Raw genomic sequence first — 26,800 nt, 5'->3', positions numbered from 1 at the left:
CGCTATATTAGGAAGGTGTTCCTAAAGTTTTGTACACTCAGTGTATGTAGATCAGTAGTGCTAAAATGTGGGTATGGTGTGATTCTTTGCAACTAAGGGTATATCATGTGTTTTAAGTACATTCAGTTCATATCAAGGATAAATGCATTCATTGTTCCCATATTTCACTACATTTACTACATATACAGTACCAGTCAAAAGTTTGGACACACCTACTCATTGAAGGGTTTTTCTTTATTTTTACTATTGATCACATTGTAGAATAATAGTGAAGACATCAGCACTATGAAATAACACATATGGAATCATGTAGTATCCAAAAAAAGTGTTAAACAAATCAAAATATATTTTACATTCTTCAAATTAGCCACCCTTTGCCTTGATGACAGCTTTGCAGACTCTTGGTATTCTCTCAACCAGCTTCACCTGTAATGCTTTTCCAGCAGTCTTGAAGGAGTTCCCACATATGCTTAGCACTTGTTGGCTGCTTTTCCTTCACTCTGTGGTCCAACTCATCCCAAACCATCTCAATTGGGTTGAGGTTGGGTGATTGTGGAGGCCAGGTCATCTGATGCAGCACTCCATCACTCTCCTTATTGGTCAAATAGCCCTTACACAGCCTGGAGGTGTGTTGGGTCATTGTCCTGTTGAAAAACAAATGGGATGGGATGGCGTATCCCTGCAGAATGATGTGGTAGCTATGCTGGTTAAGTGTGCCTTGAATTCTAAATAAATCACAGACAGTGTCACCAGCAAAGTACCATCACACCTCCTCCTCCATGCTTCAGAGTGGGAACCACACATGTGGAGATCACCCGTTCACCTACTCTGCATCTCACAAAGACACAGCGGTTGGAACCAAAAATCTCAAATTTGGATTAATCAGACCAAAGGACAGATTCCCACCGGTCTAATGTCCATTGCTCGTGTTTCTTGGTCCAAGCAAGTCTCTTCTTCTTATTGGTGTAGTAGTTAGTAGTTGTTATTTGCAACAATTTGACCATGAAGGCCTGATTCACGCAGTCTCCTCTGAACAATTGATGTTGAGATGTGTCTGTTACTTGAACTCTGTGAAGCATTTATTTGGGCTGCAATTTCTGAGGCTGGTAACTGTAATGAACTTATCCTCTGCATCAGAGGTAACTCTGGGACATCCTTTACTGTGGCGGTCTTCATGAGAGCCAGTTTCATCATAGCACATGATGGGGTTTGCGACTGCACTTGAAGAAACTTTGAAAGTTCTTGAAATGTTCCATATTGACTGACCTTCATGTCTTAAAGTAATGATGGACTGTTGTTTCTCTTTGCTTATTTGAGTTGTTCTTGCCAAAATATGGACTTGGTATTTTCCCAACTAGGGCTATCTTCTGTATACCACCACTATCTTGTCACAACACAAGTGATTGGTTCAAACGCATTAACACTTTTTTGGTTACTACATGATTCAATATGTGTTATTTCATAGTTTTGATGTCTTTACTATTATTCTGCAATGTAGAAAATAGTTTTAAAAAACTAAAAAAACTTGAATGAGTAGGTGTGTCCAAACCTTTGACTGGTACTGTACGTCAAATAACCAACAGCATAAAGAGTCAACATAATGATTACACACACACTCAAACACACACTTACTTGGTTTGCTGGATGGCTGTGTTGCACTGGGAAGCCTGGGAGTTAACACTGCTATCAGGTACGAGTGTCTGCACTGGCTGGTTGAGCAGCATGCTGCCAGAAAGAACAGTCTATGTCATTCTCAAAGATAATACTCTGACCTTTCTAAAAAAAAAAAAAAAAAAAAAGAAGCCTCCTGGGCCATGGGGACAGACTGCACAAGCTGTTATTTTCCACCCGTGATATATTTCTCAATTTTCCAAACACAGTGTGAGTACAATGGACAGGACAAAAGGTTTCGTGACTCAAGGAGACTATTACCTCTCCAATGTAACCCTAAACTTTTTCTTCTAGTTACTTTCTCTTCAAGGTTAGAGTAAGCACGTGTTAAGCAGGTGTTCTTTCATTCGGAATTCATACAATGTAGATATGATTTCAACTTCAACTCATAAAGCTTTGTTTTGATAAAATACAGCTTCCCATGTCAATTGTTTCCGAAAATGTACTGAGTTACAAGTTGCTTCAATTTAGACCAAACTAAAGGCTGAGTTACACTGACCATGAAGAACAGACTTTCGACAACATGTTCTTGAAAATAATTCCGCAACAAGAAATCAGACTGAGTGGTTTACTGTCTGTAGGGCTCACCGTAGCTGTCTCTCTTGGCTAAACTCAGAGTCTGAGTGTCTTTGGTTTGCGTCCTGCAGTGCCTGTGCGGGCGTCTGCTGAGAGAACATCATGGGGTTGCTGTAGAAGGGCATGGTCAAGTTGGCATGGGTCTGCACCGGGAGACTGACCGCCTGCATCTGCCCACCTGCACTCCTTATCAACCTCTGCTGCACCTAAAGCAACAACAACACTGAAACTACCACCAGGTTGACTACAGTCATGCAAACCCCAATTCCTTCTATATTTTGACAGAATATTACCCTGCTTACTCTATACAAAGTAAAAGTTGAAAGCTATTGGGATAAGAGTACAGAGGGAGAGCTGGGGTACCTGAGGGGAGGGTGTGCTGTGCTCTGTGAGGAGAGAGTGCGGGGACGAGCCGTGGGCTCCATGAAGAGGCTGTTTGGAGTGGCTCGAGGCCTGCCTTATCACCCCAGACTGGGCCTGCTGCTGGGCTGGCCTCCCTGGACCTTGATGCTGAACCTGGCCAAAGTCACTGTGGACCGGCTGCTGTAACAACATCTACACACACACACACACACACACACACACACACACACACACACACACACACACACACACACACACACAAAGGAGGGAGGGATTAGCTACTGTATCCACTGTACAACAATTAGCTTAGGTTTAGGGATTGTTTTGGGCAGGGCGTCTGACTACCGGTAAGCAGGGTTACCTGGAGGTTAGCCAGCTGCAGCTTCTCCTTGATGTCATACAGCTCCTGTTGCTGAGTCTTGATGTCCATCTGCAGGATGCGTGTCCTCTCCTCCAGCTGCTCCTTGAGCTGGTGCATGACACCTAGCTGAGGCTCAGGAGGCTGCTGCTGGTACATGGACTGTTGCTGCTGCTGTGGCTTCTGTTGTTGTTGCTGCGACTGGAAGAATAGGATACACAGCCATCATGATAAAGGCGGTTCATATCACAGTACCATGTATGGGTCATGCTCTGGCACAAGCCTTCACAGCTGCTCACACACATTTTCAGAGCCAAGGAGGGCTTTACAGTAGTTCAGAAATACAGCACTCAATAACTTGAGGACCATAGAAATCCCTCTCCCAATCATTACAGCTTGATTAGCACTTCCAGCTCTTCTTGTTTCCATATCATGTAGATGTAGGAGATGCTTTTACTGGCCCTCATTTCAGATGAGTTGAAGTGATCATCTTGAGACAATTTTGACATACGTGAGAATAGTAGTTTTGCATCTACACTGAACAAAAATATGAAAGCAACATGTAAAGTGTTGGTCCCATGTTTCATGAGCTGAAATAAAAGATACCAGAAATGTTCCATACGTACAAAAAGCTGATTTCTCTAAAATTTTGTGCACACATTTGTTTACATCTCTGTTAGTGAGCATTTCTCCTTTGCCAAGATAATCTATCCACCTGAGGTGTTGCATATCAAGAAGCTGATTAAACAGCATGATCATTACACAGGTGCACCTTGTACTGGGGACAATACAATTCTTCTCTGAAATGTGCCGTTTCGTCACACAACACAATGCCACAGATGTCTCAAGTTTTGACGGAGTGTGCAACTGGCATACTGACTACAGGAAGACCACCAGAGCTGTTGCCAGACAACTGAATGTTCATTTCTCTACCATAAGCCGCCTCCAATGTCATTTTAGAGAATTTGGCAGTACGTCCAACCAGCCTCACAACCGCAGAACACTTGTAACCGCGCCAGCCCAGGACTTCCACATCCAGCTTCTTTACCCACAGGATCGTCTGCGGCCAGCCACCCGGACAGCTGATGAAACTGTGGGTTTGCACAACCAAAGACTTTCTGCACAAACTATCAGAAACCGTCTCAGGCAAGCTCATCTGCGTATTCGTCATCCTCACCAGAGTCATGACCTGACTGCAGTTTGGCGTCGTAACCGACTTCAGTGGGCAAATGCCCACCTTCGATGGCCACTGGCACACTGGAGAAGTGTGCTCTTCACAAATGAATCGCGGCTTCAACTGTACAGGAAACTGAAATGGCAGACAGCGTGTATGGCATTGTGTGGGCGAGCGGTTTGTTGATGTCAACGTTGTGAACAGAGTGCCCCGTGGTGGCGATGGGGTTATGGTATAGGCAGGCATAAGCTACGGAACAACGAACACAATTGCATTTTATCGATGGCCTTTTGAATGTACAGAGATACCGTGATGAGATAGAGGCCCATTGTCGTGCCATTAATCCGCCACCATCACCTCATGTTTCAGCATGATAATGCATGGCCCCATGTCGCAAGGATCTTTATACAATTCCTGGAAGCTGAAAATGTCCCAGTTCTTCCATGGCCTGCATACTCACCAGACTTGTCACCCATTGAGCATGTTTGGGATGCTCCTGATCGACGTGTACGACAGCGTGTTCCAGTTCCCACCAATATCCAGCAACTTCGAAGAGGAGTGGGACAACATTCCACAGCCCACAATCAACAGCCTGATCAACTCTATGCGAAGGAGATGTCACGCTGCATGAGGCAAATGGTGGTCACACCAGATACTGACTGGTTTTCTGATCCAAGCCACTACCTTTTTTCAAGGTATCTGTGACCAACAGATGCATATCTGTATTCCCAGTCATTAGAAATCCATAGATTAGGGCCTAATTTATTTATTTCAATTGACTGATTTCTTTGTATGAATTGTAACTGAGTAAAGTCTTTGATAATGTTGCATGTTGCGTTTATATTTTTGTTCAGTGTAGAATTTAAACATCTATATTTACATCTAAATTATGATCATCCTAAATGACGTTGGTGTAGTCTAAAATCAAGTGGGTGTGGAAGCATTTCATGCAATTGAACGAGGAAGTAAACCAACAAACAAGAACAAGCCGTCATAATACTGTGAGACTACAAGACAAACAGTGAGTAGGCAGGCAGGTGACAGACAGGAAAACTCAACACCAACCATTGCAGAGTGCTGGCTGCAGGTAGGAGAAAGGGGGAGGCTTAGTTGGGGAAGGAGGTCAAAAGAGTTTAGCCCCAAAGTCTACAAGGAGAAGGAAAACAAAACAGGGAGTTGAGCTGGATCCTGGATGCTACCTCCGGGCTAATGTTCTTTCACATGTATTGGTTTTTCCACTGGCATAATGAGGTGAGCTGACCTTTGCACTACTGGGTGCGAGTCTGGACAAATTCTTCTCTGTCCCAGCGATGGATGCAGACTGCCGTGATGGTGTGCAAGCATCTGTGTACCGCAAAGATGAGTTGGCTGCTGGGAAAAATGTATCAATAGGTACTGTAGAAGGTTATGCATACTTCATAATTAACCATCTACATTCAAAATAGTATACATTAAGTAAGTGTGTGGTGGTGCAGAGTTTGGATTAGGGTGAGAGTGGTGTTGTATGGTACAGGGTTCAAGTCGGAACGGACCGATCCAGTTAGGGGGTATTTGGGTTAGCTGGACAAAGAGAGCAGCAGGGGGACTCACATGCCGTGTCGGAGAGGGCCGTGTGGGAGGACTTCCGGGAGCTGTGGGAGGACACTGAGCGTGCCCCGCTCATCCTGTCCAGTTCGGGGGGGTCCAGATTGGGACAGATGTCCAGGTACACCTCCTGAGCCTGAAACACACAGGATAGAGGAGCATTAAGTACTGACAGCACTAAAAACAAGATTTGGAACACATCTGCTTTTACCCTGAATTCACACAACAGCCTGACACTGGATAGCGCCGTATTTGCATGGCAATTCACCATCCCATTCAGTTCTGAACACTGACATAGGAGTGGGAAGTAAAGCACTACTGTACATGATTACTACAACTGGAACTCGACTTGGTAAAATGGCTCCGCATTATGAAACTTGAATACTGTATGTTATTGTAACATTCTTCACGATTCATCATTTATATTTGATCGTAAGAGTCTCTTCTTCATACCTTCATGGATGACGAAGTGGCCATGTCAGGGGACGTCTCCTCCAAGCCAAACTCTCTCCTCCTCTCCGCTCGCACCTCCGCATAACTACAAGTTTGTGAAAGTGCAATAGAAAGAAAGATCAAATGTCAAATGATCTGCCCATAAGTCAAGCTTTCCCATTTTATTCATCCTAAATGTACAATATCAAATGACAGACAGATACCACAGACCCCTAATGCAGTAGATAAGGTTCAATAGCTCTACACTAGACTGATCCTGAACTATAGGGAGGCAATAACTTTCTCACCCTCAGGGGGCGTTAGAATATACAATACCAAACATGACAGAGAGAGACAGAGGAATTAGGTTTACCTGACGACTGTGTGAGTGCACACTATGAACTCTGGCTTGGAGTTCCACTGGTGGTATGTAATGTAGTAGTGTGTCTGGAGCCAGATCCACTGCTGACCCTTGCTTAGAAACCGATAGTAGCAGGATTTACCCTTCCCAAACTGCATTACTGTGAAGACAACACAACACAGAGGGATGTTTTCAGCAGTCAGGCATATACAAACCACTACACCACACTGCCCTAGTTCACAGTGTACAAGGTAGGAGATGTTTGCATCATCCTAAAATATCAGGGCAGGGGTGAAAAACTCTAAGCAGCCTCATAGTTCCAGGCATTTTATGCTCATTGGTGAAGCAGAAATAGAAATGTAACTACAGCAGGATGACCTATTTCTGTGAAATGGCTGCCTGGATCCTGTGGTAGTGAGGGAGAGCGAGATAGGGTAGGAGAGGGGAGGGGGGGTGAAAGAGAGAGAACGTGGAGAGAGTTGCTTACATTGCTTATGACACCGCGATATAAGCTCCAAATCATCCACATGATAGTAATCATAGCCAGAAGTCCCAAGAACCTCAAAGGGCAAGTACCCGATGACTGGTGAAGCTCTGAAGAGAGAGAATAATCAAGATATTAAACTGTTTTATGACAACAACAGACTGGTTAAACTGGGACAATAACTACAGTATTTATTTTGTCGGAATTTACCATTTTATAGCCTGGAGAGAATAACTTGATTGATAATTCCATAACTACCTTGACAAGTACATTGAAAAATTCATAAACATTATGATTAAATAAACCTAACAAGTCTGTACGATCTCAAGCACACAGGGCAATAGAATACTGATATGACACATTGACAGAATATCACCTAAAAATGGCAATGTTGTATAATCACAGCTATGATTATGACTTGATTTTGGCTCACTTGATGCATTTCATTCATCAATGCTCAGTTAAATTCATTTAGCCTAGGCCCCCATAAGCCAAATTCAGAATGGCATGCAGGTCACATTATGGAGGCAGCCATTCTTGTAACCCAGCACATAGCACAGTAGATGTCCAATTATAGCTCAGCAGAGGACACAACGTACAATTTCCTCCCCTGGTTTTACCCAATAATATATAAACCCTGGATTGCTGATGCTATCTATTGGCCAATGAGAGGCTTTGAAGCCACCGGTTGGCCATATTGGCACTCCCCAGAAGAAGCAGATGTCCATAGGAATGAATGGAATTCTACAGTATTTCAATTAAATGTTTCAGATACAAAATTACATGTATTTAAGTATTTTTGTTGTTGTAGTGGGGACATTAACACTAGTACTTGCAAATAATTATACTTTAAGGAAAATGTTTTTATATATTTGTTCATTTTCTATTTTATGTTCAGCTCACATCATGTAATTTAAATGTATGCATTAATGTGTCTGTAATAGAATAAACGTGAAAAAACAAATGTTAATGGATTTGATTTGATACTGCAGCGCTGGTGTCATGAATGATAGAACATAGCAGTCTGAGCTGTTTCTTACTGGGCCGTTATCACTTGGTGTTGCAGACTAATCTTGGGGCTCCCTGTCACTATCCATGGCATGGCAGCAGGTTTAAAGGCCTTACTGGGTGAGGAGGCCCGGCCACACGGTGGAAACTAGCACAATCAGTCAGTCACGCTACTAGCAGCACCAGCAGTCTGCTGATCACTGAGCCTGATCACCCAAAGCCAATCAGATGGCAAGTAACCAAGGGACACACAGCGTGGCAGTATGACACACCAGTTAACAGAGTTTACAAACAACAATATCATGTTAATGCCAACATAGGGAAAGGAGAGAACAGCAGTTGTCCTCTTAAATCTATGTGTTCCTGTAGTGTTAAAGATGTGCAGCCTAGAGGATGTCATTAGATGGGCATCGATGATAGTGTAGCTTTCCATCAGGCTATGAAACGTATCAAATTAAAGACTGATAACAGATGGAAGACAAGATGTTAATGTTTCTCAGCTCCTCTTACCTGTGATCTAAGAACAGGAACTTCCATTCAAGGCTGTGTCTGGATGTGAATTCATCACAGGGACCTTCCACATTACACAAATCCTGGTCAAAGAAACAAAAATATTAATTTAAGACCAGTCCTCAAATCCTATAAAACCTGTTCTACCTTGGAATTATAAAATGTTCTATCTGTGAAAAGTCTAGATTTGAGTTATTGAGCATCAAAGCATCAGAACTGTTTTGCAGTGATGAATTCCTCATGAAGTCCCTCACCTTAAAGGTAAGGTAAGAGTACAGAGTAGAGGAGGAGGTTGTAATTGTAACATTGTTTTTCTCAAAAGTGGATCTGGTTTGAGTAAAAAGGTTATTTCATAGTAAAGTAATTTATAAATTAAGAGAATACACTTCCTTCAAACCACATTATCAAGTACATTAATTCATGTTCACCATATATTTGTTAAAGCCATAGTTAACTAAAATGACAAATAACTAGGAACATTGATGAAGCTTACATCTGTATCAGTAAACGTATATAATTGTCTGGTCTCTGATGCCCATAGTAAGCAAACTATTTGCTAGTTATCCATGAAATGTGCAAAGTTTATATTTTTGGGTGAAATACTCATTCTATGGGAAGTTTTCATATTGATATATAGAATGATATCAGACAAAACAACAATGCCTCTCCAATGGGCCTTAAACATGTTCCAAGGTACCTATATTTATTTATGTTAGCCAGAGCCATTCTTCTGCAAAACTGGTTGCAAAAGAGGGCTATCGCATAAGATATCAAGGACTTGGAAGTCAAGGACTTGGAATTATAAGGTTCTATCTTCAAAATGTATAGTTCTGACATATGGAGTATTATTCAAGTCCCAGATCTCAGAACTGTTTTGTGATGTCTTACTCTTTCATGACTCAATAAGTACATGACTTTACATGCATATAATATGAAGATTCACAATGAAAAAACCTCTAAAACAGGCCTTACAAGGATTTTCAAAATGTACTATTTTCTGCTCCCTGTTCAACACTTTTCCACCGTTCTTTACACGTAATATCTACAAACATAAACCCTCTGTTCTCAAATAGAATCAGCAAAGATTTAGCAAAAGAAACATGATCTTACCTTTAAAAATTGTGGAGTGACTAATCGTACAGTGGCAACAAGGCAGACCTGCTCTTCCAGCGATGACGGCAGGGTTTTTGGTAATGTCAAATCAAACCCGTTACAAGAGGAAGTAGGCACTGTCAGAAACAACAGAAACAACAGTCACTCTAAATATCTCACCAGAGGACGGATGTAGGAATAGCAAATATGAATGAACAACTACAATCCATTAGGTGTATTACAATAGTAAATTATAGACACTGAGTGATAACCATCAACCCCACACAGGTATATCTGTTACGAGAGGATGTAGGCACTGTGAAACAAAGTCAACTGTGTTTCCTGGCCACATCAGTGTGTGCTGGGTTTTTTGTCCTTGCCTCTTTAATCACACACTAATTGGAGAAAGGAAAATCAGCAGGACTGTGGCCCCTGAGGACTGGAGTAGTGATCTCCAGCTAAGAGTCGAGGGTAATGGCAAATCAGACAAAAAAATCTATGATTGGCCGTGTGGGGTTATTCTACGAGTGCCAAATATCTTTACATAATCTTTCCATCTCAACACACACTCTGGTGACCTTACTATGGCATTATGCTATTCAAACGACTGGAAGTCCCGCACTTTAAAGAGTATGGAAATACCTAACAATACGGAGTGTCATTTCAGAAGAGAGGGAAACACTTCCTCATACGTCTAATTTTCCAGTCAATTAGCCTGATATTTGAATAGTGATCGACAATGAGATATGCAGTTCTGAAACGGTTTAAAAACCTGTTTGATTGTCTGCCTGCTTTATGTCTTGAGTAAGTTTTCATGACATAACATCTGGTTTATGGCACAAATCTTCATTCCAAACTTAATAGAATGCAGAGGTTGGCCTTATTAATATAACTACATTGTTAAGTGTCCTTTTATCGGTTTGTAGCTCAGTCAGTAGCTAAAGATGAAATGGCACATAAAATACAGATGATAATCAATAGTTCTGGCTGCTGACAGGGAAAGTCACTTCTGTTGTTTTGCGAATATGTCAAGAAAACAAAGATTTGGGAACTAAAACATTGCAAAGTGTTACACAACATTCCAATGCAAGTGATCTGGAGGTAGAAAAACAAAAACACTCACCATTGTTATGAAACTTCAAATCTCCGACAAATTTAACATACTCATATGTAGGCGGTTCCTTTGGGTGGCTGTTTCCTCTGGCTAAATGACAGCAGAACTCAATGTGTGTCTTACCTGGAAAAAAAGAGCAGATGGGAGTTAGCTGGAGTGTCTTCAATAAAACACAATGCTCGTTGTAAAGAAAAATAAATTGAGATTTTTTTTTACTGCCAAAGCAAATAACCCATTACCAGGTTATATTTAGACATCCTCTATAGGCTCTTCCTTTCTTAGATACTTTTATATATATATATAGTGTATGTGGACATCCCTTCAAATGAGTGGATTCGACTATTTCAGCCACACCCGTTGCTGACAGGTGACGAATCTGGGTTTGGCAGATACCAGGAGAACACTACCTGCCCCAATGCATAGCGCCAACTGTAAAGTTTGGTGGAGGAGGAATAATGGTCTGGGGCTGTTTTTCATGGTTCGAGTGAAGGGAAATCTTAATGCTACAGCATACAATGACATTCTAGATGATTATGTGCTTCCAACTTTTGTTTGGGGAAGGCCCTTTCCTGTTACAGCATGACAATTCCCCTGTGCACAAAGCGAGGTCCATACAGAAATGGTTTGTCGAGATCGGTGTGGAAGAACTTGACTGGCCTGCACAGAGCTCTGACCTCAACCCCGTCTTCATGGTGCAACATGATAAACTCTGTTTTCAAATTGTTTCATATTTTATGTGAGTGCTGTCGTGTCTTTGGCATCATTAAACTGAAGACTTATTTATCAAATAACTCTCTGTAATTATTATTACGCGATTAAACTGATTAATCATGTAACTGTAATTAACTAGGAAGTCGGGGCACCAAGGAAAATATTCAGATTATAAAGTTATAATTTTCCTAATATAACTTTCAGATATTTGAATATCTGATCACTTGGTCTTCGAATTAATGAATTATTTACCTCATGTTAGTCTCATTCCAAACATCGTAAATTGTTGGTTATCTGCACGAACCCAGTCTTCACTATGACTCATCCATACATAAATTGTCTTAAAATATGTATTTACTAACTAAGTCATTCACAGAAATGCATAAACAAACAGTAGATAGTTACAAGGAAATGATAACGGAGTTTCCCTAGTGGGATAAACCGGTATCGCGGCTTGGTGGACAAAAAGGGAAGTAGGGGTCAACTGAGATGAGACACTACAAAGTTGATAATTATAACAATTTAAATGCTAATCCTTTGCACATGAACGCTCACTCATTCGGGAATAATTGCAATCAATATATATATTTACACTCAGTGTGTCGTCGGGTTCTCTGTTGAAAAGTTTGTTTCTGTTGGAGAGTTTGTTCGCCCTCTCTCTGTCGTGTGTAGAAATGGATAGTTCAGAGTGACATTCATTCATGTCGTTATAGAATAGATGTTTCGGCGGTTGTCGGTCTTCGCGTTTAATGATACCGAATTCCTAGCTGCAGACTAGTAATTAATATCAAAGACTTGTTCTTATTCTGTCGGTATCGATAGTCTAAGAGTTTAACCACGTGGTATGGTTAAAAGATTCAGCCATCTACTCAAACCTTAGCTTATACTCAGGTTTATGGTCTCCTCTCAAACCTTGGCCCTCTCGTAATTGAGGTAAACTCAGTCTGGTGATAGAAAACCCGGGTGGGGGTTTTAATCGGAAGAGCAGACAAGGGCCTGTTCCAGGATGCCCGACCATAACTGTGCTCATGGGCGGTCCTCTGATGTAGTTAAACTCCAAAAGGGAATTGGAGTTTCCTTCATTAAAAAGTCCAAAATCACATTACACAATTTCACAAACAGTATCATCCTCACTCATTCATCTTATACAACAATTAAATGTAAGCCTCATATCTGAGGCTATTATATAAACAGCGTTATGGTAATGTGGCCGTATTGTCTCCCATGAGTTTTACAAAATTGTACCAAATGGACCAGTTCGTAGCTGGATTCTTCACCGATCTTTTATACATTCTCCAGAACATAAATGTTGTTCGGACCTCAAGTTCTGTGAGGTGGAAGAAATTCCTTTGTTCTCTCTATGAAAACTCCCTCTCTCTCTATACTGTGGCCATGAGGAGATAATCTCCTCCAGGAATTTACGACCTGAGGTCGCAGCAGCCTGAGTGTAGGAGACAGAGAGAGGGGGATTGTGCTTGCTGTACCCAAAGAGGGCAACGTCATGACAGTGCAATGGATGAATCTCTGACAGAGCTGGTGAATCTCAGGGAAAAGAATGATGACAATAATTATTTTTGCCATTACAACTTCTGCTCCTCACAACTGCTGACAGCTCAGACATTTTGGCCTTTCTCTCATGGCTGGATATCACACAGCTCCCGGTGAATGGCATTCAACCCAACATAGTTTGTCTCAGTTGTCATAGGACAGCTCAGCAGTGTTGTTCCTACAGCTGAGGTTTTACTTGGCAGGGCAACGAGACCAGCGGGGGAGAGGACGAGGGGGAGTATGTATGTCACTGTGCCATCAACCCACTCTTACAAACTGAGCACTGATATTCTTCATCCAGACACATGGTCACAGTCATGTCATTTTCTAGCGAGTGCATGGCTCCTCTTTAAATGGGTTACCTTGGGTCAAGAGAATGCCTCCACTGACTTGTCAAAGCACTAGCTCAGATGTACTGTACACACCGAGGAGACTCACTGTATACAATTTTTATTAAGCCTCCAAACCCAATGTGTTGCTATTCATTAGACTGAAAATAAAGCATTGTGGCATTGTCAGGAGGCTGAGTATACCAGTGGCCCTGTGCCATTCTAACAGGGAGAGAAAGAGAGATCTGTGTAGAATGACACACATTTGGGAGTTAAAGTGCAGAAAAAAACATTCCTTATCAAACCAAGACTGATATCATCCCTCCATTGTTACATATATACGTGGATTCAAAGAGAAGTAAAATGCTTCCTCTGTGGTACTGTAAGCTCCAACTCAAGTATCGGAGTTCACTTATCCAAGAGTAGCTAGAAGTACCCGACATAATGTATGTATTAGTGATGATCACTCAACTCAGAGCAACACACATTACCATAGCAATTGTCAACAGAATGATAGCAGCACATTAATCAAAAGAAAATTGCAGACTTCCTAAGCATTCCGTGTGTTTTTTGTTTTTATATATATATATTATAATTATATATATTTGACCCAAGTTAAACAATTTAAAGGCAATGCTACCAAATACTAATTGAGTGTATGTAAACTTCTGACCCACTGGGAATGTGATTAAAGAAATAAAAGCTGAAATAAATCATTCTCTCTACTATTATTCTGACATTTCACATTCTTAAAATAAAGTGGTGATCCTAACTGACCTAAGACGGGGAATTTTTACTAGGATTAAATGTCAGGAATTGTGAAAAACTGAGTTTAAATGTATTTGGCTAAGCTGTATGTAAACTTTCGATTTCAACTGGGTGTATGTATGTATGTATGTATGTATGTATGTATGTATGTACAGTGGGGAGAACAAGTATTTGATACACTGCCGATTTTGCAGGTTGTCCTACTTACAAAGCATGTAGAGGTCTGTCATTTTTATCATAGGTACACTTCAACTGTGAGAGACGGAATCTAAAACAAAAATCCAGAAAATCACATTGTATGATTTTTAAGTAATTAATTTGCATTTTATTGCATGACATAAGTATTTGATACATCAGAAAAGCAGAACTTAATATTTGGTACAGAAACCTTTGTTTGCAATTACAGAGATCATACGTTTCCTGTAGTTCTTGACCAGGTTTGCACACACTGCAGCAGGGATTTTGGCCCACGCCTCCATACAGACCTTCTCCAGATCCTTCAGGTTTCGGGGCTGTCGCTGGGCAATACGGACTTTCAGCTCCCTCCAAAGATTTTCTATTGGGTTCAGGTCTGGAGACTGGCTAGGCCACTCCAGGACCTTGAGATGCTTCTTACGGAGCCACTCCTTAGTTGCCCTGGCTGTGTGTTTTGGGTCGTTGTCATGCTGGAAGACCCAGCCACGACCCATCTTCAATGCTCTTACTGAGGGAAGGAGGCTGTTGGCCAAGATCTTGCGATACATGGCCCCATCCATCCTCCGCTCAATACGGTGTAGTCGTCCTGTCCCCTTTGCAGAAAAGCATCCCCAAAGAATGATGTTTCCACCTCCATGCTTCACGGTTGGGATGGTGTTCTTGGGGTTGTACTCATCCTTCTTCTTCCTCCAAACACCGCGAGTGGAGTTTAGACCAAAAAGCTCTATTTTTGTCTCATCAGACCACATGACCTTCTCCCATTCCTCCTCTGGACCATCCAGATGGTCATTGGCAAACTTCAGACGGGCCTGGACATGCGCTGGCTTGAGCAGGGGGACCTTGCGTGCGCTGCAGGATTTTAATCCATGACGGCGTAGTGTGTTACTAATGGTTTTCTTTGAGACTGTGGTCCCAGCTCTCTTCAGGTCATTGACCAGGTCCTGCCGTGTAGTTCTGGGCTGATCCCTCACCTTCCTCATGATCATTGATGCCCCACGAGGTGAGATCTTGCATGGAGCCCCAGACCGAGGGTGATTGACCATCATCTTGAACTTCTTCCATTTTCTAATAATTGCGCCAACAGTTGTTGCCTTCTCACCAAGCTGCTTCCCTATTGTCCTGTAGCCCATCCCAGCCTTGTGCAGGTCTACAATTTTATCCTTGATGTCCTTACACAGCTCTCTGGTCTTGGCCATTGTGGAGAGGTTGGAGTCTGTTTGATTGAGTGTGTGGACAGGTGTCTTTTATACAGGTAACGAGTTCAAACAGGTGCAGTTGATACAGGTAATGAGTGGAGAACAGGAGGGCTTCTTAAAGAAAAACGAACAGGTCTGTGAGAGCCGGAATTCTTACTGGTTGGTAAGTGATCAAATACTTATGTCATGCAATAAAATGCAAATTAATTACTTAAAAATCATACAATTTGATTTTCTGGATTTTTGTTTTAGATTACGTCTCTCACAGTTGAAGTGTACCTATGATAAAAATTACAGACCTCTACATGCTTTGTAAGTAGGAAAACCTGCAAAATCGGCAGTGTATCAAATACTTGTTCTCCCCACTGTATGTATGTATGTATGTATGTATGTATGTATGTATGTATGTATGTATATTTACCCCAAAAATATATGGGGGATTGGAAATGATGCAGACAATTACATTGATGGAAGCAACAATCTATCCACAATATTGAAGCTGATCCACCCCCCCCCAAAATAAAATAAAAAAATATATTTTTTAAACACCGTACACCAGGCGACCTGTCAGCGTGCACTGCGCCCTACCCGCCACAGGAGTCGCTAGTGCGCGATGGGACTAGGACATCCCTGCTGGCCAAACCCTCCCCTAACCCAGATGACGCTGAGCCAATTGTGCACCGTCCCATGGGTTACCTGGTCGTAGCCAGCTGCGACAGAGCCTGGACTCTAACCCAGAATCTCTAGTGGCACAGCTAGCATTGCGATGCAGTGCCTTAGACCACTGCGCCACTCGGGAGGCCTGAAGCAGTGTTGTTTTACATGAAAGAAAAGAGATGAAAGACAAAAACAGGAATTGCCTATTGTGAATGAGGCTAGGAGGAGATGATGATTATTCCAGACACAGTATCGTACAGGAATACAGTCTATGCTTTCTATTCCTGTAGTTCTAAACATAGACCTAGACGATTCCATACCGGTCTCTTTCTCAGAAGAGCACAATTGTAGCGTGGGATTGAGGTCAGTCTCTAGAGCCCTAGATACAGGCAGCACTGTTGTGGATTACTGACGCTACCATAACAGTGATTAAAACTCCTATCCACGCTGCTAGACCAGATACTATTTTTAGCTAAAGGACTCATCATAGGACCACACTGTCCAGCAATCCAATAAACGGCAACCTGCTCTATATTTAAGGGCTCCAATACACCCAATAGCGTTTTATAGCCGAGCGTACTTAGCACATCTGAACAGAGTGCTGGCCGTAATTTGCTATACCAAGTGCGCACCAATTTTACATGTAGAATCACGTGAAAATATTGGCAGTCAGACGTCTACAGCAGGTGGTCCATAAAACACAGCGCGCTGAATGGTCGGCAGAAGAACAGTACAGTACAGTGTGAACTCCTAAAGTTGGCAATAGTCATGTAAATACAATAGAACTGGATGGATGCCTACAGGAGAGATTTAACACTGTGTCAAACAGATTTTTCCCCACTGCTGGAATAAAATCGCTGCTTGTGTTGGAGGCTTTGGTGTGTGACTGCTCGGCCACTGCATGCTTTGATGTATAATTCATGACATGGGGATATCATCCATGAAATAAGTGATATCCAACTTGAATAATTGTTCTGTAACATAGTGCCAATAACAAAATAGAACAAATGTTTATTCAGCTACCCTAGTTAAGACCTGTGGATGAACAACAACATAATTATGGTTTAAATGTTTGTTAAATGTCACCCATACTATTTATGTAAAAGCTCATTAATATGGTGATGGACTCTCTGATTAGACATCACAGATGACTTCTCATCACCACAAGTCCAAGACACTCTGAGACAGGCAAGAACATTGCAAACTTCTCATCAAACAACACTATTGTAAAATACACAGCCATCTCCTAAGCTGAGCATTCCTGGTGGTGCCAGGGTTGGAGATGGACCCAGTACTGATGGACTGAGAAGGGGGGTACTGAGACAGTGAAAAGGAGGAATAAATACTCACTGTCCAGGATGTCAGCAGAGATGGGGTCAGTCATCAGCATGTGGGATGATAGCAGCTTATAGACCTCCCCATGCTCACGCTCATGGAGGAAGTTCAAGATATTTTGGTCCACCATATCTGACTGATACAAAAGGATAAAAGGTCAGTTTCTATGGTCCATGATTGTCCATGAACATGTCATATATCATAGTCATATTATAATTTATGGCATTATATATCATACTGTAGTGTCAGTGTCCAAATTGTAATAAAGCATACATTGATTTGAATGAGTGTATTGAGAGCATAAGTACAGTACCAGTCAAAAGTTTGGACACACCTACTCATTACAGGGGTTTTCTTTATTTTTACTATTTTCTACATTGTAGAATAATAGTGACGACATCAAAACTATGAAATAGCACATATGGAATTATGTAGTAACCAAAAAAGTGTTAAACAAATCAAAGTATATTTTAGATTTTAGATTCTTCAAAGTAGCCACCCTTTGCCTTGATGATAGCTTTGCACACTCTTGGCATTATCACAACCAGCTTCACCTAGAATGCTTTTCCAACAGTCTTGAAAAAGTTCCCACATATGCTGAGCACTTGTTAGCTGCTTCTCCTTCACTCTGCAGTCCAACTCATCCCAAACCATCTCAATTGGGTTGAGGTCGAGTGATTGTGGAGGCCAGCACTCCATCACTCTCCTTCTTGGTCAAATAGCCCTTACACAGCCTGGAAGTGTGTTGGGTTATTGTCCAGTTGAAAAACAAATGATATTGAGACTAATTCGCAAACCAGATGGGATGGCGTATCGCTGCAGAATGCTGTGGTAGCCATGCTGGTTAAGTGTGCCTTGAATTCTAAATAAATCACAGACAGTGTCACCAGCAAAGCACCCCCACACCATCACACTTCCTCCTCCACGCTCAACACATGCGGACATCATCTGTTCACCTACTCTGCGTCTCACAAAGACACGGCGGTTGGAACAAAAAATCTCAAATTTGGACTCATCAGACCAAGGACAGATTTACACCGGTCTAATGTCCATTGCTCTTATTTCTTGGCCCAAGCAGTTCAACCATGAAGGCCTGATTCACGCAGTCTCCTCTGAACAGTTGTTGAGATGTGTCTGTTACTTGAACTGTGAAGCATTTATTTGGGCTGCAATCTGAGGCTGGTAACTCTAATAAACTTATCCTCTGCAGCAGAAGTAACTCTGGGTCTTCCTTTCCTGTAGCGGTCCTCATGAGAGCCAGTTTCATCATAGTACTTGATGTTTTTTGCGACTGCACTTGAAGAAACTTTCAAAGTTCATGAAATGTTCCGGATTGACTGACCTTCACGTCTTAAAGTAATGATGGACTGTTGTTTCTCTTTGCTTATTTGAGCTGTTCTTGCCATAATATGGACTTGATCTTTTACCAAATCTTCTGTATACGCACCCCCACCTTGTCACAATACAACTGATTGGCTCAAATGCATTAAGGAAAGAAATTCCACAAATTAACAAGGTAAACATTTTAATTAATGCATTCCAGGTGACTACCTCATGAAGCTGGTTGAGAGAATGCCAAGAGTTTGCAAACAAGGCAAACATGATTCCATACTACATGATTCCATGTGTTATTTCATAGTTTTGATGTCTTCACTATTATTCTACAATGTAGAAAATAGTGAAATTTAAGAAAAACCCTGGAATGAGTAGGTGTGTCCAAACTTTTGACTGGTACTGTATATACATGAATATTAAGTTAAAAATAATCAAACATGCAATTACGAGCTAGATCAGCGTGGCTCTCACTTACCGGTAAATGGCCAATGAGTGAAGACACACTGTCGGACACATATATAATGTTTCCATCTGTAGTTAGTGCTATGAGGAAACCGTCTAAAGCCTATGGAAGGAAACAAAGTCATTATTATTATGCCGGCTACTATAATTATTGTGTGTTATATTTCTTTCAGAGGTGCATCATGGGTACTGTTGGTGCTGGCCTACAGAGGTTGATCAGGATGTCAAAATACAATATTCCTTCATTTACAAAGCTTATTTCATTTCAACACAGTCTATCACCAGTACTAGTGGAGGATATCCTTTGACTTTATTTCATATCAGAGGAGATAAACGTGGAGCTGAGCTGATTTTTACCTCCAGCATCAACTGGGTGAACTCCTCATTACTGAGGAACGAAGGCTTCCAGTCCTGCCGGATCTCACATGACTCTGTCTGTGCTGTGATTTCTGAAACAGAGGAGGCAGAGAAAGGCCAGGAAGAGGGGTTAGATAGAGCTGTTAGCACTACACATCCACTTCCAGGGACCATCGCTGCCAAATAGGTGAGTAGTGGAAGGATCCTGATGAATACCGGAGACACATAACAGAAGAGGAAAAGAGGTTAAGAAATATCCCAGATCAGGAATGTTTATCTCAGAAACACTGACATCTGTGACCTTGATTCTGACAGAAGACTGAGTTGAGGTTATGTCGGTCTGGTCCAAGCTTGGTAGGAAAGTGGAGTAGTCCTCTCTTTTCTCTCTGTCCTATCCAACAAGTACTAGACAGCTAATGTCCTCCACTCTCATAGTTCCTTCTCTTCCCACCCTTTCTGTAAGCAGTGATGTTCTGCATGTAAGGCAGGACGCACGTGCCACACGCACACACACACGACAGGTCAGCAGGAGGCCAACGTCAATGTGATGACTGACGCAGCCGACTACGTTACACATTCCTACCTTTCTGTTTCTGCAGGAAGTCGATAGTTCTCTGCAGTATGGTAGACTTGTCCATCTTGCGTGGATGGCCTTGGCCCTGCAGCATGGTGCATAGCTCCTTGATGAGCACATTGAATTGGTCTCTTCTTTTCTTTTCTGATTTGTTCCGAGATGCCCTTGAATAGAACAGATGATAAATGTACAGGATTACATTTCTGACCATATACTCTTCGGTGACTTTGACCATCTATATGCTTTATAAAGAAGTGCATTTGAAGTGGAAATTGCGAGCTCAACGATTCTAACTACAGCTTCGTATTTATGAAACACACACTCCTACTAATGAGTGACAGCTGCTTATCAATAACCACCATCGCAATTCACTCATTCCTCCGCCACCATAAAACAGCTTGCAGGATGGAAATCCCTTCTGATAGCACAAGCAAACGTTTATGATGATTCATCTGATATGGACTTGTGATGGAAAAATCTATGATATTAATAGCATCGCAAACACAAAATCACAAATGTTCAGACATTTTCTCTTACTTGAAGTTTTTGCTGCCATTCTCCCCAGACTCAAATACATCTGCACCCCCTGACTAATGATTTGAAAGTCTACTTTCAGCCAGACTTTTGTGCATCATTACTGGAAAGCAAAAATGTCTTGACCCTGTTGGATAGATGGAGGGGGCCCTCTCCTCAACACATTCCTATGACATTTTTCTTAGCTGTCTAGGCACAGAAACCAATAGACTCATTTGTCTTTGTGCTGAAAAGTGATTTTGAGAGATGAAAATGTGAAGTCTTGACATCTGCAAAGCAGACACCTTCACAGATGTAATGCCAAAGTAGGGCCACGTCAAAGTGGACCTTTTATTAACAGGTACAAGTTGTGAACTTCCACTTGTCTCTGTCTGCCTCATCTTGCGTCCTCACTCAAAAGTCTCTTGCTCAGAGACACACACGTGAACACACACACACGTGGAATACCTTTTTGCCCTGTCTTTATCATCTTCATCCATCAAATCGTCCACACAGCTGCTGGTGCTAGAGGGAAAAGGGAGAGACAAGTTGGAATGCTGTTTCTCTGAATATTCACCAATAAGATTATTATGCCCCTTCTCCTCTACAACATAATGAATAGAGATAGATAAGACACCCTTGGAGTGGAAACCATTCTTAATAATGCCTTAATCTACATCTTATACATAAACAGGGTCTCTCCTATGGTCCTAAAGTATCTGACTTGTGCCAAGATGTTTTCTAGGGTGTTCGTGTTCACATAGTACAGTAGTCAACCAAGTATATGAAGAGTTTCATTCCAAAATGCTATATATTCATTTTCAGAAATGTTGGTAAATTAGCTTTAATTGTTTAAAGAAATTATGAAAGAGACTGGTGTGTTTTTCACTATCTAATCATGGCATGGGATTGTTCAATGACAGACATGTATTTGTTTATGTAACGATGTACGCTGAAAGTCAGGAAGCAAGTTAAGAGAGTGAATACATGTAATAAATAAAGGAACAAAACAAGAAACACGAACAGCGCACAGACATAGAACAGGAACAATGACGACTGGGGAAGAAACCAAAGGGAGTGACATTGTCACGTTCTGACCTTTATTTCCTTTGTTTTGTCTTTATTTAGTATGGTCAGGGCGTGAGTTGGGGTGGGCAGTCTATGTTTGTATTTCTATGTTTTCCTATTTCTGTGTTTGGCCTAAAATGGTTCTCAATCAGAGGCAGGTGTTTTGTGTTGTCTCTGATTGGGAACCATATTTAGGTAGCCTGTTTTGTGGGTGGTTGTCTTCAGTCTTTGTGTGTCTGCACCAGACAGAACTGTTTCGGTTTTTCACATTTGTTGTTTATAGTAATTTGTAGTGTTCAGTTTTTTGCGTTTCATTAAATTAAGAAGAACACTAATCACGCTACGCTGCGCTTTGGTCCTCTCCTCCTTCCACCGACGAAAGCCGTTACAGACATATAAAGGGCAGGTAATCAAGGAGGTGATGGAGTCCAGGTGAGTGTCATTATGCGCCTAACGCTGGTGACAGGTGTGCGCCCTAACGAGCAGCCTGGTGACCTAGAGGCCGGAGAGGAAGCACAAGTGACAGTTTAAAATCTATCACTTGATGATTTCATTTCAAAGAGACAAATAATCATGTTTTTTTCTTCAAAATGCTATACAAATCGGCCTCAATCTCAGATAAATAATTAGTACTGCTAGGTTTTACACAGACAAATGTAACAAATAACTAAACATTTTAATAGAGAACTCTACAAATGATACATTTGTGACATCAATATTAAAAACTATTTAAATATTTTTTCTCAATACAGTAATATGAGATCTTTACATTTGACATTTTAGTCATTTAGCAGATGCTCTTATCCAGAGCGACGTGCATTTATCTCAAATCAAGTACATTTTTATTTGTCACACGTTTCGAAAACAACAGGTGTGGACTTACAGTGAAATGCTTACTTACGGAACCTTCCCAACAATGCAGAGAACAAAAATAGAGAAATAATAAAAGCAATAATAGATACACAATGAGTAACGATAACTTGGCTATATACATGGGGTACCAGTACCGAAACGATGTGCTGAGGTACAAAGTAATTGAGGTAGATATGTACATATAACTAGGAATAAAGTAACAGATAGTAAACAGTAACAGCAGTGTATGTGATGAGTCAAAAAAGTGAGTTGTAGTCAATGAACAGCATTCTCACGTAGGTGTTCATTTTGTCCAGGTCGGAAAGGGCAGTGTGGAGTGCAATAGAGATTGCGTCATCTGTGGATCTGTTGGGACAGTATGTGAATTGGAGTGGATCCAGGGTGTCTGGGATAATGATTTTGATGAGCCATGACCAGCCTTTCAAAGCATTTCATGGCTACAAATCAAATAAAAGTTTATTTGTCACGTGCGCCGAATACAACAGGTGTAGACCTTACAGTGAAATGCTTACTTACAAGCCCTGGCAGGACACAATGCAAATAGTCCAGGTAGCCATTTGATTACCTGCTCAGGAGTCTTATGGCTTGGGGGTAAAAGCTGCTGAGAAGCCTTTTGGTCCTAGACTTGGCGCTCTGGTACTGCTTGCAATGCGGTAGCAGAGAGAACAGTCTATGACTGGGGTGGCTGGGGTCTTTGACAATTTTTAGGGCCTTCCTCTGACATCGCCTGGTGTAGAGGTCCTGGATGGCAGGTAGCTTAGACCCAGTGATGTACTGGGTCGTACGCACTACCCTCTGTAGTGCCTTGAGGTCGGAGGCCGAGCAGTTGCCATACCAGGCAGTGATGCAACCAGTCAGAATGCTCTCGATGGTGCAGCTGTAGAACCTTTTGAGGATCTGAGGACCCATGCCAAATCTTTTCAGTCTCCTGAGGGGAAATAGGTTTTGTGGTGCCCTCTTCACGACTGTCTTGGTGTGTTTGGACCATTCTAGTTTGTTGGTGATGTGGACACCAAGGAACTTGAAGCTCTCAACCTGCTCCACTACAGCCCCGTGAATGAGAATGAAGGTGTGCTCGGTCCTCCTTTTCCTGTAGTCCACAATCATCTCCTTTGTCTTGACTACGTTGAGGGATAGGTAGTTATTATAGATGTGAGTGCTACGAGGTGATAGTCATTTAAACAGGTTATTCTTGGGCACAGGGACTATAGTGGTCTGCTTGAAACATGTAGGTATTACAGACTGGGTCAGGGAGAGGTTGAAAATGTCAGTGAAGACACTTGCCATCTGTTCGGCGCATATTCTGAGATAGCTAAGTGAGACAACAACATATCACAGTCAAATACACAAGATACAAACATTGCATTTCAGCACAACAATGGATATATAGCTTTTTGCAACAAAAAAAACAACATTTTCTGTCACACCCTGTTTCCCCTCATTATTGTCTCCACCCCCTCCCAGGTGTCGCTTGTTTTCCCCAGTGTATTTATAACTGTGTTTCCTGTCTCTCTGTGCCAGATCGTCTTGTATGTCCAAGCCGACCAGCGTTTTTTCCCCGTTTTCCTGCTTTGCCTTTTCTCCTTTTTCTAGTCCTCCTGGTTTTGACCCTTGCCTGTTTCTGGACTCTGTACCCGCCTGCCTGACCATTCTGCCTGCCCTGACCTCGAGCCTGCCTGCCACTCTGTACCTCCTGGACTCTGATCTGGTTATGACCTTTTGCCTGTCCATGACCATTCTCTTGCCTATTCCCTTTGGATTTATTAAACATCTTAAACTCCAACCATCTGCCTCCTGTGTCTGGGCATTTGGGTCTCACCTAGTGTCATGATATTTTCATACACATCTAAAATCTATTAATACAAATCTGAGAACTGTAATATGTCACACACACACACACACACACACACACACACGCACACACACAAACAAATGTACCCATAAGAAATAACCACTGATGAAAAAACACAAATGTAAAAAATTGGTGGATATAGCATTTTGGAAATAAACTCTTCATATATTGTTAGTAACCAAGTAATATTTCTCTATACAAACACATGTATTTGACAGTGACAGGAAACACAAGAGAATAAAAGTAGCCTAGATACTTACTCCCATTCCCTCCTGCTGGACGGACATAGGGACCCAAAGTCGGAAAGGTTGTCCATTCTCACTCCCTCTCCCAGCCAGGCCCTATCTGAAGTCTGATGTATCCCATCTGCGCTAGCTGCGCTGAAGCTCCCAGGAAAAAGCTAATGATCACCTGCTGCTGCTGCCCACCTCTTCCTGGAGTCCACCACAGAAACACCAAAACCTGTGGAGAACAATAAGAATGTGGGCTTGGGAAAAATCTAGGCCTATTACTCATACATCCGATAATCCGTTAATTACTGTAACTTGATTCATCTGCAGTTTCATTCAAGTGTCATTACTGTAATACACACAGCAACAGTGTTGCCCCGCAGTATTCTCTTATTCACACTTAAGCACATCCCAAAAGGTACTTGAAAGTGATCCTATTTCCAATTCTATTCTGACCAAGTGTACGTTTTAAAGTTATTCTTGTGAAAAACAATGCATACAGAAGTATCATGTTTATTGTAAAATACAATAGGCTATTATTTATCAACCCAGGGTATATCTCAGAGAATATAATCTCAGTGAGTGAACATTACCAGAAGAAACATCATTATTCATTGTGATTTATGAGCCATGATTTTCCACAGTGAACAGCATGCATTAAAGGGAAGCGTGTTAAACATCCATTACCACCTGGATACAACAATTCAACATGGAGGAGCTCTACTGACCCCAAAAATCAAAGAGGTAGAGACACCTTTTTTGCTAATCCACCATTACTGCTATTAAAATAGAGGTATGTGGCTTGGAAATATATTTATTTTAATTATAAAAGTTTGGACACACCTACTCATTCAAGGGTTTTTCTTTATTTTAACTATTTTCTGCATTCTATAATAATAGTGAAGACATCAAAACTATGAAATAACACATATGGAATCATATACTAACCAAAACAGTGTTAACCAAATCAAAATATATTTTAGATTCTTCAAAGTAGCCACCCTTTGCCTTGATGACAGCTTTGCACTCTCTTGGCATTCTCTCAACCAGCTTCACCTGGAATGCTTTTCCAACAGTCTTGAAGGAGTTCCCACATATGCTGAGCACTTGGCTGCTTCTCCTTCACTCTGCAGTTCAACTCATCCCAAACCATCTCAATTGGGTTGAGGTCGGGTGATTGTGGAGGCCAGGTCATCTGATGCAGCACTCCATCACTCTCCTTCTTGGTCAAATAGCCCTTACACAGCCTGGAGGTGTGTTGGGTTATTGTCCAGTTGAAAAACAAATGATAGTGAGACTAAGCGCAAACCAGATGGGATGGCATATCGCGGCAGAATGCAGTGGTATCCATGCTGGTTAAGTGTGCCTTTAATTCTGAAAATAATCTGATTTATTTAATCTTTTACCCAGATGTAATAACAAAAACAACAGTACAAGATGTTGTACACCTTGTTCATATCTTACAACTTAGACCTCAAACACTTGATGTATACCCTTTAAAAGAGAGAAAGTGGTTACAGATGGAGAGCGAACTACAAAATCACAAGAATATATTTTAAAATCAGAAGATGATAGGATGGGTGTCCCTTTGAGAACAAGGAATTTGCTCAGTGGACTACGCTACTTCTCCTTCAATTGGACAAAAACACTGACCAAGTCTAGTAGAGTAGACTGGACCCGCTGGGCACAAACGTCAATTAAGCATCTATTCCACATTGGTTCAATGAAATTTCATTGAAATGACATGGAAACAATGTTGAATCAACCAGTGTGTGCCCAGTGGGGAGCTTCTTCCATCGAAGAGGACTACCTTTACTTTCATATACAAGGAAATAAAACATTGAACAACACATGCATTTTAGTGGTCTACTGTACATGGTGCATGGTGAATTTCTACCTGGAAACTCTTCTTTGAGTGAGAATATTACACCACAACCAGAATGCATTGAGTTCAGTGAGACAAGGTTTACAGCTGTCAAGTGGAGTTACACATGTGCCCTGAGGGGCACGGATCTTAAATTGTCTGCCTGAACTCGACGGCAGAGGAGAGCAATACACATCCAAGTTGAT

At 41.6% G+C, this 26,800-nt stretch overlaps 1 protein-coding gene across 3 annotated transcripts in view; it reads right to left on the bottom strand.

Moving 5' to 3' along the window:
• Nucleotides 1-26,800, bottom strand: part of LOC139537221 (neuronal PAS domain-containing protein 2-like) — a 71,149-nt gene that overhangs the window by 6,679 nt on the left and 37,670 nt on the right. The window contains exons 2-20 of one of the 3 annotated variants that reach the window (XM_071338296.1): nucleotides 24,761-24,962; nucleotides 21,176-21,232; nucleotides 20,204-20,358; nucleotides 19,621-19,712; nucleotides 19,277-19,366; nucleotides 17,482-17,602; nucleotides 10,737-10,850; nucleotides 9,632-9,750; nucleotides 8,522-8,604; nucleotides 7,007-7,113; nucleotides 6,532-6,679; nucleotides 6,180-6,264; nucleotides 5,733-5,862; nucleotides 5,404-5,513; nucleotides 5,208-5,288; nucleotides 2,972-3,169; nucleotides 2,611-2,802; nucleotides 2,260-2,453; nucleotides 1,633-1,725 (exon numbers count right to left, since the gene is read on the bottom strand). In XM_071338296.1, the coding sequence (XP_071194397.1) occupies nucleotides 1,633-1,725; nucleotides 2,260-2,453; nucleotides 2,611-2,802; nucleotides 2,972-3,169; nucleotides 5,208-5,288; nucleotides 5,404-5,513; nucleotides 5,733-5,862; nucleotides 6,180-6,264; nucleotides 6,532-6,679; nucleotides 7,007-7,113; nucleotides 8,522-8,604; nucleotides 9,632-9,750; nucleotides 10,737-10,850; nucleotides 17,482-17,602; nucleotides 19,277-19,366; nucleotides 19,621-19,712; nucleotides 20,204-20,358; nucleotides 21,176-21,232; nucleotides 24,761-24,816 (2,225 nt within the window). In that variant the 5' untranslated portion in view covers nucleotides 24,817-24,962. The remainder of the gene's footprint in view (nucleotides 1-1,632; nucleotides 1,726-2,259; nucleotides 2,454-2,610; nucleotides 2,803-2,971; nucleotides 3,170-5,207; nucleotides 5,289-5,403; nucleotides 5,514-5,732; nucleotides 5,863-6,179; nucleotides 6,265-6,531; nucleotides 6,680-7,006; nucleotides 7,114-8,521; nucleotides 8,605-9,631; nucleotides 9,751-10,736; nucleotides 10,851-17,481; nucleotides 17,603-19,276; nucleotides 19,367-19,620; nucleotides 19,713-20,203; nucleotides 20,359-21,175; nucleotides 21,233-24,760; nucleotides 24,963-26,800) is intronic. The other 2 variants (XM_071338297.1, XM_071338298.1) reach the window with 2 other exon arrangements.

The sequence above is a fragment of the Salvelinus alpinus genome, chromosome 13 (assembly GCF_045679555.1).
Source record: "Salvelinus alpinus chromosome 13, SLU_Salpinus.1, whole genome shotgun sequence".
Lineage (NCBI taxonomy): Eukaryota > Metazoa > Chordata > Actinopteri > Salmoniformes > Salmonidae > Salvelinus > Salvelinus alpinus.
This window is presented reverse-complemented; position numbering and strand designations above follow the sequence as displayed.